The sequence below is a fragment of the Mobula hypostoma genome, chromosome 5 (genome assembly GCF_963921235.1).
Source record: "Mobula hypostoma chromosome 5, sMobHyp1.1, whole genome shotgun sequence".
Taxonomy (NCBI): Eukaryota; Metazoa; Chordata; class Chondrichthyes; order Myliobatiformes; family Myliobatidae; genus Mobula; species Mobula hypostoma.
In genome coordinates this window covers 19,020,246-19,034,484 of record NC_086101.1, presented here as the reverse complement: position 1 = coordinate 19,034,484, position 14,239 = coordinate 19,020,246, and the positions used below count along the sequence as shown (strand labels likewise).

The 14,239-nt window shown below is 48.9% G+C and overlaps 1 protein-coding gene across 2 annotated transcripts in view; it reads left to right on the top strand.

The window, feature by feature from the left end:
• mgat1b (alpha-1,3-mannosyl-glycoprotein 2-beta-N-acetylglucosaminyltransferase b) overlaps nucleotides 1-10,130 on the top strand; it is a 49,094-nt gene extending 38,964 nt beyond the window's left edge. For both annotated transcript variants that reach the window (XM_063048141.1, XM_063048143.1), the window contains one exon: nucleotides 8,246-10,130. In XM_063048141.1, coding sequence (XP_062904211.1) covers nucleotides 8,302-9,657 — 1,356 coding nt within the window. In that variant the 5' untranslated portion in view covers nucleotides 8,246-8,301 and the 3' untranslated portion in view covers nucleotides 9,658-10,130. The remainder of the gene's footprint in view (nucleotides 1-8,245) is intronic.
• Nucleotides 10,131-14,239: the final 4,109 nt, after the last annotated feature.

The window sequence follows — 14,239 nt, the reverse complement described above, 5'->3', positions numbered from 1 at the left end:
CCCAAGGCAGGGACAACATGGGTTACATGTTGAGGCAAATTTCCCTCCTCTTTGTACCACCAAATACTCAGGGGCAGGGTAGTTTTGATCGTTTCCTCGTCTCTCCTACCAGGAAGAACGGGGAGACATTTTGTAAATTTCTGGTAGGTCAGAGGGAGGTGGTCTGCTGTTAATGCAGAGCAACATGTATGTTCATTGGCCTTCTGGTAGGAGTTGGAGGCAAAAGTGACTGCACACTCAGGGTGCTTCAAGTTCTTTCCCACAGGGGCTGTGCCCTGGTCATAAATCAGTTGGTGACCACCATGCTGCTGTATCAGTCAGCCATTTTCGTCCAGGAGAAGCTCCATTTGATGCTGAGCAAAGTCTAACACAGGATCGCTGCTGTGCTGAGCAAAGTTTAACACAGGATCTCTGTGGTGCTGGGCACAGTCTAACACAGGATCTGTGGTGCTGGGCACAGTCTAACACAGGATCTGTGGTGCTGGGCACAGTCTAACACAGGATCTGTGGTGCTGGGCACAGTCTAACACAGGATCTGTGGTGCTGGGCACAGTCTAACACAGGATCTGTGGTGCTGGGCACAGTCTAACACAGGATCTGTGGTGCTGGGCACAGTCTAACACAGGATCTCTGTGGTGCTGGGCAGTCTAACACAGGATCTGTGGTGCTGGGCACAGTCTAACACAGGATCTGTGGTGCTGGGCACAGTCTAACACAGGATCTGTGGTGCTGGGCAGTCTAACACAGGATCTGTGGTGCTGGGCACAGTCTAACACAGGATCTCTGTGGTGCTGGGCACAGTCTAACACAGGATCTGTGGTGCTGGGCACAGTCTAACACAGGATCTGTGGTGCTGGGCACAGTCTAACACAGGATCTGTGGTGCTGGGCACAGTCCAACACAGGATCTCTGCTGTGCTGGGGTAAGATCTTTCACAGGATCCCTGCTGTGCTTGGACAAGATCTAACAGAGGATCTTTACTATGGTTTGGAAGGGTTGCATTGATCTTAGAGAAGGTTAAAAGGTCGGCAGTACATTGCTGTACTGTTCTATTTTCTATATTGCACTGGACCAGTCTTCTCCACTTAAAGCTGATCCACGGATATCCAAGCCATGTGCCCATTATTCACCCTGAATGTACCATGTGTATATGCAGTGTGAAAGCTTGCAGCCCTTAGTGTATTTTGAAGGGTCTGCTCCTCAAAGAGAGTTTGTACTTGACCCCTGGGCTTCGGGCATCTGGTGCAAAGGTGCAGAGCAAGTCGGTCAGGTGACTTATTCATTGGCTCCTGGATCCAGAGAGCAGGCTGTCTAGGGATCGGTCCATCACGTCTGCCTGCATCTCTCTAAGGGTATGTCTGTACCAGGGTGTCCCCGGAGAGGACACTCATAATGTCCACTATCTTGCTGGGTACCCAGTGGGCACTGCAGGGTCCGGAGTACATTCTCAAGTTGAGTTAATTGTTGAACGATGAAACATTTTCTTACAGCGGCATCACAGACATGTAGTTACAGACGTACACAGAATATAAACTGTATATAATCAGTGAAGAGCAAAAAACACTATGCAAAACAAATCAATTGTGAACCTTCGTGAAAAACAAACACGTGATTCTGCCGATGCTAGAAATCTTAAGCAACGCATATAAGGTTTTGGAGGAGCTCTGTATATCAGGCAGCATCCATGGAAGGAAATGAAGAGTTGACTCTTTGGACTGAGACCTTTCATCATGATAAACAAGGACAGAGGCAGAAGCCAGAATAAGAAGAGAGTAGGGGACACTGCCCTCTTCACCACTGACAGCATCTATAGCAGGTGCTGTCTTCAGAAGGTGGCATCTACCTCCTTATTCTGGCTTCTGCCCCCCTCCCACTTCCTTTCCAGTACTGTCTTGTCCCGAAATGTTGATGCTTCATTTCACTCTCTGAATGATGGCAATCAAAGTTGAGTTCATGGTCATGCAAGAGGTGGTCTGTAGTGTTCAATTGCCTAGGTAGGGTGAGGTTGTGCCAATTAGTTCAAAACCATGATGGTTGTAGGAAAGTAGCTGTTCCTCAACCTGGTGGTATGGGGCTTCAGGTTTGCTACCTCTCGCCCAGCAAATAGCAGTGAGAAGAGGACATGACCCGAATGGTGGGATTCCTTGAAGATAGATGCTACCTTCTGAAGACAGCACCTGCTATAGATGCTGCCAGTGGTGAAGAGGGCAGTGTCCCCTACTCCCTTCAGCCACTTGTGTTCTTGTACATTGGAGTTGTCATACCAGGCCGTGATGCAGCCAGTCAGGATACTTTCAACAGTTAGAGTATTTAGTGACATGCCAAGCCTCCTAAGGTGTGCCTCCTTCGTGTTTGCATCAAAATGCTGCGCCCAGGACAGGTCATCCGAGATGTCAACGTTAAGTAGAAACTGCTAACCCACTCCACCAGTGAGAACTGGACAATACATCCTCGACACAGAGAACAACAATTGAAAATGATGAATTGTTAATAAGACTATAAAACACAGGAGCAGAGTCAGGCCACTTGGCCCATCAAGTCTGCTCTGCCACTCAATCATTTCTGATTTATTTTCCCTCTCAACACCATTCTTCTGCCCTCTCCCCATAGCCTTTGATGCCCTTACTAATCAAGAATCTAGCAACCTCCACTTTAAGTATACACAACAGAGTCGCCTGCATTGGTGAATTCCACAGATTCACTGAAAGCATGATAGCGGCTATATTTCATTAGGAGCTTGAAGAGACTTGGTATGTCACCAAAACCCTTCCAAATTTCTATAGGTGTACTGTGGAGAGCATTCCAACTGGTTGCATCACTGTCTGGTATGGAGGGGCCACTGTACAGGATTGGTAAACGAGTAATAAAGTTGTAAACTCAGCCAGATCCATTAAGGGCACTAACCTCTCTAGCATCCAGAACACCTTCAAAAGATGTGGCCTCAAAAAGGTGGCACCCATCATTAAAGACCCCCCATCATCCAGGCCATGCTCTCTCCCATCAAGGAGAAGGTAACACCCTCCGCTATTAGATTTCTGAATGGACAATGAACCCACGAGCATACCTCACAATTTTTTGCTCTTCTTACACTACTTATGTAATTTATTTAAAAATATATTTGTATTATAATTTATAGATTTTTAAATTACGTCTTGCAATGTATTGCGGCTGCAAAACAAGAAATTTCATGCCAATGATATTCAGCCTGATTCTGATTCTGATTCCAATTCCCGCTGGCTAAAAAAGGTACTCCTCATGCTCCATTCTAAATGGATACCCTTTTATTCTGAGGCTATGCCCTTTAGTCCTGGGCTATCCCACCATTGGAAACATCCTCTCTATGCTACTCTATCTTGGCCTTGTTGTAATGTAAGGTGTAGTGATGTAAGTAAGATGAGAAGAACAGAAAATGGACCTCGGGTGATAAACCCCAAGGAAAATAGAATAGACTGCAGAATTCAGTTCAGTGTAGAGATCCGTCAATCCACAGTTCAAACACAGTAAGAGATAAATACAGAGTAAAGGTATATATAACTAAAGCCTGAATCACAGACTTGGAGATAAATGCAGAGTAAAGGTTTATATAACTAAAGCCTGAGACACAGACTTGGAGAAATCAAGGAGGAAACTCAAATGATCCTGTCGATTTGTTAGATCATGGCATTTCTGCACCATGTTTTGGCTTCGTTTGGTTTTGTTTCTTGTACTGCAAAATTCTTATGTAATAAAATTCAAGTGGAGATGTGAACCCTGTGATTTCCCTGCCCTGCTCAGTGTCCTGGCTCTCTGGTTTTAGGACATGTACCTCATAAGATTTAAAAAAAACAGGCATCTGTTACTGAGTGTCAGGTGAACCATTACTGAACAAACAGTTGGTTAGTGACTCTTAATTAAACAGTGACAGGAACACAGCTGGTAATAAACAGAAGTTATTAGACCAAGGCAGATAAACATTTCTTTATCTCCTTATTGGCCAGTCCTAGAATATACGAGCATGAATCTAACAAGCAAAATAGACACCCACAGATTCTTAGGTATCTAACTTGTTTGTGATAAATCAAGTTTTACTTTTATTATCAGTTATTTTAAGATATCTTATTAAACAAGTTCTTTCCACTAATTGGTTCTGACCTCGAGCCTATCATCTGCTGGTCAGGATTGTTTCCTCCAAGCCCAGTCCTTGGGAACGAGCTCCCACCTCCTAGTCACAGGACCAAGGCAAGGCCTGTGTCCATATCAGCACGACTATCCTTGTAATTAAATATCCCTGACTTGATGGAGGAGTACAGGATGACAGGAGGCAGGAATTGAGTGGTTAGCCTGATATTTTAACCCAGAGTGGAAATGGCTAAAATGAGAGGATATAACTCTCAGGTGATTGGAGGAGAGTATGGGGGGGGGGGGGGCGGATGTTCCTGTTTTTAATCAGGGAGTGGTAGGTGCATAGAATGCCCTGCCAGATCTGGTGGTAGAGGCAGATAAGTTAGGAGCATTAAAAAAAAACTCTTAGATAGGCACATGAATGATAGAGAAAAAAAAGGAGGGCTTTGTAAGAAGGAAGAGTCAAATCAGTGGTTCCCAAACATTGTTGAGTCAGTGCCCCCTTGGCTCCCAGACCGCATCCCCAGTGCCCCCCTCTTCCTTTCCAACCATTACATAAAAACTTTAAAGCATTTTAATTAACGATCCACAGTGAAAGAAAATAGGAACTATCAATTCAAACCTGTGACAAATAATTGCAAGAAGTATTCAAATTTATTTAAAGTTACAAATAAAATTACTTTAATTGCAGTAAAAACGATTTTCATCAACAATTTTACAGCATAATTAGTGGTCCAACTATTCATTTCATTGCTTTTTCACCTGTCAATGAGATGGATGGGCTTGGTGCGGTGATATCAGCTTCTCAACATCAGGCTGAATGTCACTCAGAGTCTCAGATCCCCATGTCCAGTCATTTGCAGTCTGCTTCGTTATTCTGGGAGAGTTGGGCTGCTGCTCTGAAACTGTGCTCCACTAAATTTGATGTTGGAAAAGCAATAAAGAACATCTTGAACTTTTTCCACAGCGCAGGATAACATTCAGAGATTTCTTTCTGCAACCAAAAGTCGTGATTTTTTTTGAACCTTGGCTTCAGCTTAGAGTCATTTTGTCGTGAGTTCAGCTCTTCCTCCATTCTTCCCTGTTAATTCCTCATTCCAGTATTTGGGAATGGCTTTATTACCCAATCTGGAATTTGGATTGCAAAGAGATCCTGAAGTCTTTATGTAACTCACCCAGACGGGCGCAGTATACTTGAAGATCGTCATCTGGTGTTCTTTCTTTCTCTTCCAACTCTGAGAGGCTTGGAAGTTAGAAAAGGTTGTGACGACCAATTTTGCACTTAAACTTGGACAGAAATGTGGAAGACAACTGATTTGCTTTTGACAAGATTCATATCAAATCCTTGCAATTGAAGATTAATTTCAATAAAGTTAGCGAATAATTTTGACAAATAATCAATGACATGCCTAATATAGTTGACATGATTTCTGAATTAAGCACTCGAGTCTTCAAAGAATTTTATCATAGTTTCAAGAAGTGTATAAAAGTGTCTCAAACAGTTTACTTTTGAGAGCCATCTGACTTCTGTGCAACAGCAAGTATTCAAACTCTTCATCATTCTCAATACAAAGTTCTCAAAATAGTTGAGAATTGAGAGCATGGGACTTGATTTTATTCACTGCTGTGATAATAGTGTTTAATGATTTGTGTGGCCAATCACATGTTTTTTGTGACAAGATGTCTGTGAATTACATAGGGAATTGTAAGTATGGTAGGTAAAGCTTTTTTCAAGAAAGTAATAACACCATACTGTCATTGATGGTGCCCCATCTGTTGCACAAGCAAGAATATTGGTGAGCAGAATGTTCTTCTCTTTGAAAATTTGCTCAATAATCTGAAATATTGACTCTCCTTCATACCTGTTTCTAGTCCCGTTGCAAGTAACAACTCTTGAACCACGCTTTCATCTTTTATGAAGCGAACATAACTAAGAAGCAAAGATTTGTTGCTTGGCAAAGTTGATTCATCCAACTGCGGAACAAATTCTGTTATCCTAAGTATGTTGCACAATGTGTTGTCTTCCACATCTCGCTTGGAGTACTGTGCTCAGTTCTGGTTGCCTCATTACAGGAAGGACGTGGAAACCATAGAAAGGGTGCAGAGGAGATTTACAAGGATATTGCCTGGATTGGGGAACATGCCTTATGAGAATAGGTTTAGTAAACTCACCCTTTTCTCCTTGGAGTGACAGAAGATGAGAGGTGACCTGATAGAGGTGTACAAGATGATAAGAGGCGTTGATTGTGTGGATAGTCAGAGGCTTTTTCCCAGGGCTGAAATGGCTAACATGAGAGGGCATAGTTTTAAGGTGCTTGGAAGTAGGTACAGAGGAAATGTCAAGGGTAAGTTTTTTTAACACAGAGAGTGGTGAGAGCATGCAATGGGCTGCCGGTGACGGTGGTGGAGGCAGAAACGATAAGGTCTTTTAAGAGACTCCTGGATAGGTACATGGAGCTTAGACAAACAAAGGGCTGTGGGTAACCCTAGGTAATTTCTAAGGTAAGGACATGTTTGGCACAGCTTTGTGGGCCAAATGGCCTGTATAGGTGCTGTAGGTGTTCTATGTTTCTATTCTCAGACATTTCATCTATTCACCTTTGAACAGAGTTGTTGCAGAGTCGGTCTGGTGACTTGTACAAAACTGTACTCAGAACCTCCTTTACTGCTGGCAGAATCAGTTCTGCTCCAATTTCCAGAGCAATGAAATGTTGTTTGAAGCACGCAAACAATCACGGTTTTGTTGTGAAGTACTGACGAACATGTTTTGAAGTGTTTTTAGTTTCTGAACCTAAGATGCTTCAAAGTTGGGTTTGAGACGATGTTGGAATTGGCAAGGCTACCACCCCCTTCCCCCTCCCCCCACCCCAGAACAGAGAGGATCAAGAGATTTGTTAGAGGCGTTCAGAGCTCTGAAGAATGTGGACAGAATAGATGAGAGCCTTTCCACTGAGAGCAGGAGACTTGTCATCAGAGTTCAAACTGTGTGCAAAAGAGACTGTGTCAGACAGCAGATTATCCTGATCTGGCAAACACTGCCTGAAAGGGAGGTTCGGAAAGGGCATTGGCACCTTTCAAAATGGAATTTGGTATAAACTTAGGAGGAAACATTTCTAGACATTTAGAGAATGATTAATCATAAAAATAAGAAGGCATTTGGTATGTTGGCCTTCAGTTAGGACACTGAGTGTTGGGGTTGAGACATTACATCAGAGATGTACGAGATGGAGAGAGTGCAGAAAAGATTGACAAGGATGTTGCCAGGATTCCAGGACCTAAAGTACAGGGAGCAGATGGGCAGGCTGGCACTTTGCTGCTTGGAGGCAGAACGTAGGTGGAGTCAGAAATTCTGCGGTTTTGTTTTAAACAGAGATTGGGAAATGATGGTGTTCAGTGGGACCTGGGTAACTTTCAGAAGTTATATTATTGAAGGGTAAAATATTTATTTAGAGACAGCTCAGAATAGGCCTTCTGGTCCTTCTAGCCGCAATGCCAGCAACTTACTGACAATGTACAAAGACCAGTTAACCTACTGACCAGTACATCATTGAACTGGAGCACCTGGAGGAAACCAGGTGTTCACAGGGAGAACATCCTTACAGATGATGTTGGAATTGAACTCTGAGCTGTAATAGTGTCATGCTAACTGCTATTGCACACACCGCAGCAGGCAAATGGTATGTTGGCCTTTGGCGCAAGAGGATTTAACTACAGGAATCAATATGTTTTACCGTAATTATATAGGACCTTGGTGAGACCACATCTTCAGTACTGTGTATAATTTTGGTCCACTTAACTTGAAAGAAAAAGAGGACAAACATCTTATTGAGGGAGTTCAACAGGAAGTCACCCGGTTGAGACGGCCTGGCAGGTCTGTCATTACAAGGATTGAGTAGGTGAAGTCTCGTTGAGTTTAGGAGGCTTCCTCCCTTCCCACCAAGAAGCCTGAACTCACCACCGTGCCTCTCCACCCCCCCTCACTCACCTTTCTCCCTCCATCCCCTGCTCCTGTCTCCACTCCACCTCCTATCCTCCTCAGGCCCCTCCCCCCCCTCTGCCCTGCCCCTCTCTCAGCATGAACAGGAACCGTTTGCCGCTTACCGTTCAGCCAACCTGACCCTGTCTGTGTCTGTCTCTGCCACAGGTTGATGGAGTGACACCGGCAAGGAAGCGAGCCGCGCCCGGCCAGGGCCCCACAGGATGCTGCGCCGGGGCAACGTGGTGGCGTGGGGCGTGCTGCTCTTCATTGCCTGGAACTTGCTGCTCCTCTTCTTCCTGCTGGCCCGGCCCCCAGCGGGAGGGGCTGGCGGAGGCGAGGCGGGTGTCCCGGACCCCGAGGACCTCACCCGCCAGGTGGTGAAGGTGGCTGAGGAGGTGGAGCAGGAACTAGAGGTCCAGAAGAAGCTGCTGCACCAGATCCAGGAGCACCAGAGCCTGTGGCGCCGGGGCCAGGGCCAGGGCCGAGGAGAGAATGGCAATCAGCATCCCCTGGCTCCCACCTCGGCCCACCGACCCCTGCCCCAAGACGGCCCTCTGCCTGTGCTGGTGATCGGCTGTGACCGCCCCACCATCCGCCGCTGCCTGGATAAGCTGCTGCTACACCGGCCCTCCAAGGAGCTCTTCCCCATCCTGGTCAGCCAGGACTGTGGCCACGAAGAGACGGCCCGGGTCATCGCCTCCTACGGTGACCAGCTCCTCCACCTGCGGCAGCCAGACCTGAGTGAGCCGCCCGTGCCCCCGGGCCACCGCAAGTTCCAAGGTTACTACCGCATTGCCCGGCACTACCGGTGGGCCCTTAACCAGGTCTTCCACACTTACCACTATGATGCCGCCGTGGTGGTGGAGGACGACCTGGAGGTGGCCCCGGACTTCTTCGAGTACTTCCGTGCCCTGCGGCCCCTCCTGCTTCAGGACCCCAGCCTCTGGTGTGCCTCGGCCTGGAACGATAATGGCAAGGAGCAGATGGTGGAGGTGGGAAGGCCCGAGGCCCTCTACCGCACTGATTTCTTCCCTGGCCTGGGCTGGATGCTGCTCCGCTCCACTTGGGAGGAGCTGGAGCCCAAGTGGCCCGGCGCCTTCTGGGACGACTGGATGCGGAATCCCGCCCAGAGGCAGGACCGCTCCTGCATCCGGCCCGAGGTCTCCCGAACTATCACCTTCGGCCGTAAGGGCGTCAGCAATGGGCAGTTCTTCGACCAGCACCTCAAGTTCATCAAGCTCAATGAGCGTTTTGTGCCTTTCACCAGCCTGGACCTGTCCTACCTGCAGAAGGAGCGGTACGACCCGGCCTTCACCCAGCAGGTGTACAGTGCGCCCACCCTGCGGGTAGAGGAGCTGCAACGGGGCGAGCGGCCCGAGGCCTCCCAGGTCCGCGTCCAGTACACCTCCCGCGATGCCTTCAAGGCCTTCGCCAAAGCCCTGGGCGCCATGGATGACCTCAAATCGGGCGTACCCCGCGCAGGCTACCGGGGCATCGTCACTTTCATGTACCGCAGCCGCAGGGTCTACCTGGCGCCGCCCGAGGACTGGAGTGGATACGACCCCAGCTGGAGTTAGCCCCACTGGCTGGACAGCCCGCCTAAGACTTCTTCATTCCCACTGAAGTGCCCCCAGCCTTCTCCTCGCCCATCTCCCTCTCCAACCCTTTCCCCGTCTGTCTCTCTGTCTGTCCTCTTTACACTCCCCACTCCCCCTTTTCACCCCTCTCTCTGGCTCACCCTGTCTCTTTCTTTTTCTTTCCCTGTCTTTGTCTCCCTTGCTCTCTTCCCCCTTTTCTTTCTCTCTTTTTTCCTTCCTAGAGATGAGGGTAGAGAAAAACAGATTTCCCCCTTTTTGGGTGTTAATTCTCTTTCCAATCTCCCCCCCCCACCCAGCTTGACCACATCCTGCTGGCTGACTGGCTTCCAGTGAGGGGGTGGGAAGTGGTGCTCTCAGTGAGGGTGAGAGTGTGTGGGGGGGTGAGGATTACACAGGATTCAGTGAGGGTGAGTGAGTTGGGGGGGTGAGGATTACACAGGAGTCAGTGAGGGGGAGTGGGGGGGTGAGGATTACACAGGAGTCAGTGAGGGTGAGTGGGGGGGTGAGGATTACACAGGAGTCAGTGAGGGTGAGTGAGTTGGGGGGGTGAGGATTACACAGGAGTCAGGGTGAGTGGGGGGTGAGGATTACACAGGAGTCAGTGAGGGTGAGTGAGTTGGGGGGGTGAGGATTACACAGGAGTCAGTGAGGGTGAGTGAGTTGGGGGGGTGAGGATTACACAGGAGTCAGGGTGAGTGGGGTGGGTGAGGATTACACAGGAGTCAGTGAGGGGGAGTGGGGGGGTGAGGATTACACAGGAGTCAGTGAGGGTGAGTGAGTTGGGGGGGTGAGGATTACACAGGAGTCAGTGGGGGGTGAGGATTACACAGGAGTCAGTGAGGGTGAGTGAGTGGGGGGTGAGGATTACACAGGAGTCAGTGAGGGTGAGTGAGTGGGGGGTGAGGATTACACAGGAGTCAGTGAGGGTGAGTGAATGGGGGGGTGAGGATTACACAGGAGTCAGTGAGGGTGAATGGGGGGGTGAGGATTACACAGGAGTCAGTGAGGGTGAGTGAATGGGGGGGTGAGGATTACACAGGATTCAGTGAGGGTGAGTGAATGGGGGGGGTGAGGATTACACAGGAGTCAGTGAGGGTGAGTGAATGGGGGGTGAGGATTACACAGGAGTCAGTGAGGGTGAGTGAGTTGGGGGGGTGAGGATTACACAGGAGTCAGTGAGGGTGAGTGAGTTGGGGGGGTGAGGATTACACAGGATTCAGTGAGGGTGAGTGAGTTGGGGGGGTGAGGATTACACAGGAGTCAGTGAGGGTGAGTGAATGGGGGGGTGAGGATTACACAGGAGTCAGTGAGGGTGAGTGAATGGGGTGGGTGAGGATTACACAGGAGTCAGGGGGAGTGGGGGGGTGAGGATTACACAGGAGTCAGTGAGGGTGAGTGAATGGGGGGGTGAGGATTACACAGGAGTCAGTGAGAGTGAGTGAATGGGGGGGTGAGGATTACACAGGAGTCAGTGAGGGTGAGTGTGTGGGGGGGTGAGGATTACACAGGAGTCAGTGAGGGTGAGTGGGGGGGTGAGGATTACACAGGAGTCAGTGAGGGTGAGTGGGGGGGGTGAGGATTACACAGGAGTCAGTGAGGGGGAGTGGGGGGGTGAGGATTACACAGGAGTCAGTGAGGGTGAGTGAATGGGGGGGTGAGGATTACACAGGAGTCAGTGAGGGTGAGTGTGTGGGGGGGTGAGGATTACACAGGAGTCAGTGAGGGTGAGTGGGGGGGTGAGGATTACACAGGAGTCAGTGAGGGTGAGTGGGGGGGTGAGGATTACACAGGAGTCAGTGAGGGTGAGTGGGGGGGTGAGGATTACACAGGAGTCAGTGAGGGTGAGTGGGGGGGTGAGGATTACACAGGAGTCAGTGAGGGTGAGTGAATGGGGGGGTGAGGATTACACAGGAGTCAGTGAGGGTGAGTGAATGGGGGGGTGAGGATTACACAGGAGTCAGTGAGGGTGAGTGAGTTGGGGTGAGGATTACACAGGAGTCACTCAGTGGATGGTCTGGCCAGGTGGCCAGACCTCCTGGGGGGGAGGAGGTGAGAGTCAGATTTGAAATGATGACCACACAGTACTTGGGGTGGTCAGACACCAAGTGGAAGATGAGATTTTGATAACACATGAGACACCATGGGAGAGGGAGAATCGGGCAGTTAAGGCTGTGGGGTGGGTTTATCACACTCGGATGGCTATGGGGCCGTGTGAGTTGTCAGTCGTCTCTGTGATGGGCAGACATCTGTCATCTGCAGGGAGAGGGCAGGTAGCTGTGGGGAGGGGCTGTGCGTAGGTCGGACCGAGGTTCAGCTTGGGCCTGCTGTCAAAGATTCTGGTGGATATGAGTATCTGAGACAATTCCGGTGGAACGGCAGGAACCACGGGCACTCATCCCGCTCGGCAGATGACAACTGGAATACCAATAGATGACCACCGGGCGGGGGGAGTGCTTATTGTATCCACTCTTCCTCTCGTTCATACCCCTTCTTCCCCGCCCTAAAGACAGGCTGGAGTCTCAGCTCCTCCCATCTACATCTTGACCCTCCTGTGATGTCGCAGCCTCATTCCCCGATTCCGAGCCAGCCCGGAAGAGGATCCCGGCCACTAAGGCGGAGTGACGGGGTGGGGGGGTGAGAGTATTTGAGAAGGGGAAAATCTTCCCGCTCTCAGCTGCGGTGGGAAAAAGACTGGAGCTCGCTGCGATTTTTATTTTTTATAATAATAAATAAATAAATATATGATTGTATCCGCACAGAGCAGCTGGGATCAGAACCAGAGTCACTGGTCTGGATGTGGAATGGGCAACAGGAGTGACCTCCAGCGCGCAGGGACGAAGGGCGCTGACTTCCAGGCTGTGAAATTTTCAGGGAAAACGGGGTGCGGAGAGATTTAAATTACGGATGGGAAAGCACTCTCAGAAAATGAACCGGTTGTGAGACGGTTTCGCCATCCACACCTGTGTATTTCTAAAATTATTATTTCTAAAACGTGTCCAATGATGGTTGGTAGTTCCAATTCCCATACAAGGTCTTACCACTATCCTGTTTTGCATAAGCGGGGCGGGGCGCTGGGTCGCATCCGGTGTAAATAAATTTAAAATATGCATCTATAACTTGCACAGCACCTGTTTCTAAAGGTGGGGCATTTGTAAAATGTGATTATTCTCTCTCTCTCTCTCTCTCTCTCTCTCGCTGGAGGGATTTTTCTCGGTAAAGCTGTGATGGGTTGGTTCTCTGATCTCATTAAACACAGACGTTTGTATGTTTCACATTGATCGCTCGGAATTTAAATCGGTTTATTTTTGGAAAGTGTTAAAAGCATCAAATGATGGGCTGGGGGGTGGGGTGGGAAGATGAGAGCGAAAAACGAACAATTTAAGGAGCTGTGTGGACGGAGGGCCGACTACCGCCGGCAGCACACATAGACTGCTGCTGTTACGGACAAGGTTACGTGTTGGCGATTAAAGTGCAGGGAAGCAGGTGGAGCTTTTATGGAACTGATGGATGACCGTGTTCCCAAAGCTGCCGCTGGCTATATTGAAGGAGAGAGGAGGTGGGGCTGGTCGGAGAGTGTAGGAAAGCAGCCAAGTCTTCCCAACCATCCCGGAGTATCCTGATTTAAATGCTTAGTGCGGGAAGAGGCAGCGTCATAGAAAAGTACAGCACAGAAACAGTCCCTTCGGCCCATCTAGTCGATGCCAAATCATTTAAACTGTCTACTCACATGCCCCTACCACGCATGTACCTATCCGACCTTCTCTGAGACGTTGAAATTGAGCACGCATGCCCCACTAGCGCTGGCTGCTTACTCCGCACTCTCACGACCCCCTGGGTGGAGAAGTTTCCCCTTAACCCTTAGCTCCAGTTGTTGTTCCACTCAACCTCAGCAGGAAACGTCTGCTTGCATTTCACCAATCTATACCCGTCATGGGTGTATATACCGCTGACAAATTCCCCGTCAATCCTCGCAAAGGGTTACCCTTCCCAAGTCCCTCGGAGGTTTTGGTTTCTTTTGGACTAACTGCCTCAGCCAGGTCTAAGGACACTTGGGATTTATGTCAACTGAGCAAACTCCTTATCCAATCACACTGTTAAATAAAACCAGGAAGTGTACGTCAGAACAGTGCAGTCATGACAAAATCAAGTACTGTACACAATGAGCGATGCAAAGAAACAAAAGACTGGGTTTGGAGAAAATGAAATACATTTTACATAGAAACATAGAAAATAGGTGCAGGAGTAGGCCATTCGGCCCTTCGAGCCTGCACCGTCATTTATTATGATCATGGCTGATCATCCAACTCAGAACCTAATTTTTAAAATCTCCAAAATTATTAAGAGTGAGAATTTAGTAGCATTGATTCCTTTAAACTATTTCCCCGGGGAGGGAGTTTGCACTGGACATTTAAAGCTCCGGGGTGGCTGCTTTCGTACATTCGGGCTGTGGGAGGTGGGAGTTCCCACAGTAAAAACTTCCTCCACCTGCGGGAGTTCGGGACCCACCTCCGGTTACGGGATACGGAGACACCGGGAGTACCACCGGTACTGATTGGAGTGG